Source organism: Haliaeetus leucocephalus, unplaced genomic scaffold (assembly GCF_000737465.1).
Source record: "Haliaeetus leucocephalus isolate CR32 unplaced genomic scaffold, Haliaeetus_leucocephalus-4.0 Scaffold340, whole genome shotgun sequence".
NCBI classification, from domain to species: domain Eukaryota; kingdom Metazoa; phylum Chordata; class Aves; order Accipitriformes; family Accipitridae; genus Haliaeetus; species Haliaeetus leucocephalus.
This window is the reverse complement of record NW_010972776.1, coordinates 3394239-3394596: the sequence shown is the minus strand read 5'-3', so window position 1 is coordinate 3394596 and position 358 is coordinate 3394239. Positions and strand designations below refer to the sequence as shown.

The 358-nt window shown below is 64.2% G+C and overlaps 1 protein-coding gene across 1 annotated transcript in view; it reads right to left on the bottom strand.

Annotated features, from left to right (window-relative positions):
• DACH2 (dachshund family transcription factor 2) overlaps nt 1-358 on the bottom strand; it is a gene marked incomplete at its 5' end in the record, with an annotated part of 315957 nt that extends 315599 nt beyond the window's left edge. Inside the window, one exon of the mRNA XM_010572538.1 lies at nt 51-358. Coding sequence (XP_010570840.1) covers nt 51-358 — 308 coding nt within the window. The remainder of the gene's footprint in view (nt 1-50) is intronic.

The window sequence follows — 358 nt, the reverse complement described above, 5'->3', positions numbered from 1 at the left end:
GCCGGAGCGGAGCGGGGCGGGCGGAGGAAGAGCGAAGTTTTGCGGCTCACCTCGCGTTGGTGCAGTCGTTGTACAAAGTTTCGAAGTCCTTCCTGGTGATGAGCTTGCAGCGGTTGACGCCGGGCTGGATGGCCCCCAGCCCCCGCAGGATGCGGACCTGCTCCACCGTGCACACCACGGGCGATATATCCAGCCGCTTCAGCTTGGTGTAGACCGTGTGCAGCCCTCCCACCAGGTGCTTGAGGAAGAGATCAAAGACCTGCGGCAGGCAGATCAGCTCCTGCCCCTCCACGAGGAACGAGGCTACCTTCACCCCGTGCAGGTCGACCATCTTACACTCGTTGCCGCCGCCCCCGCC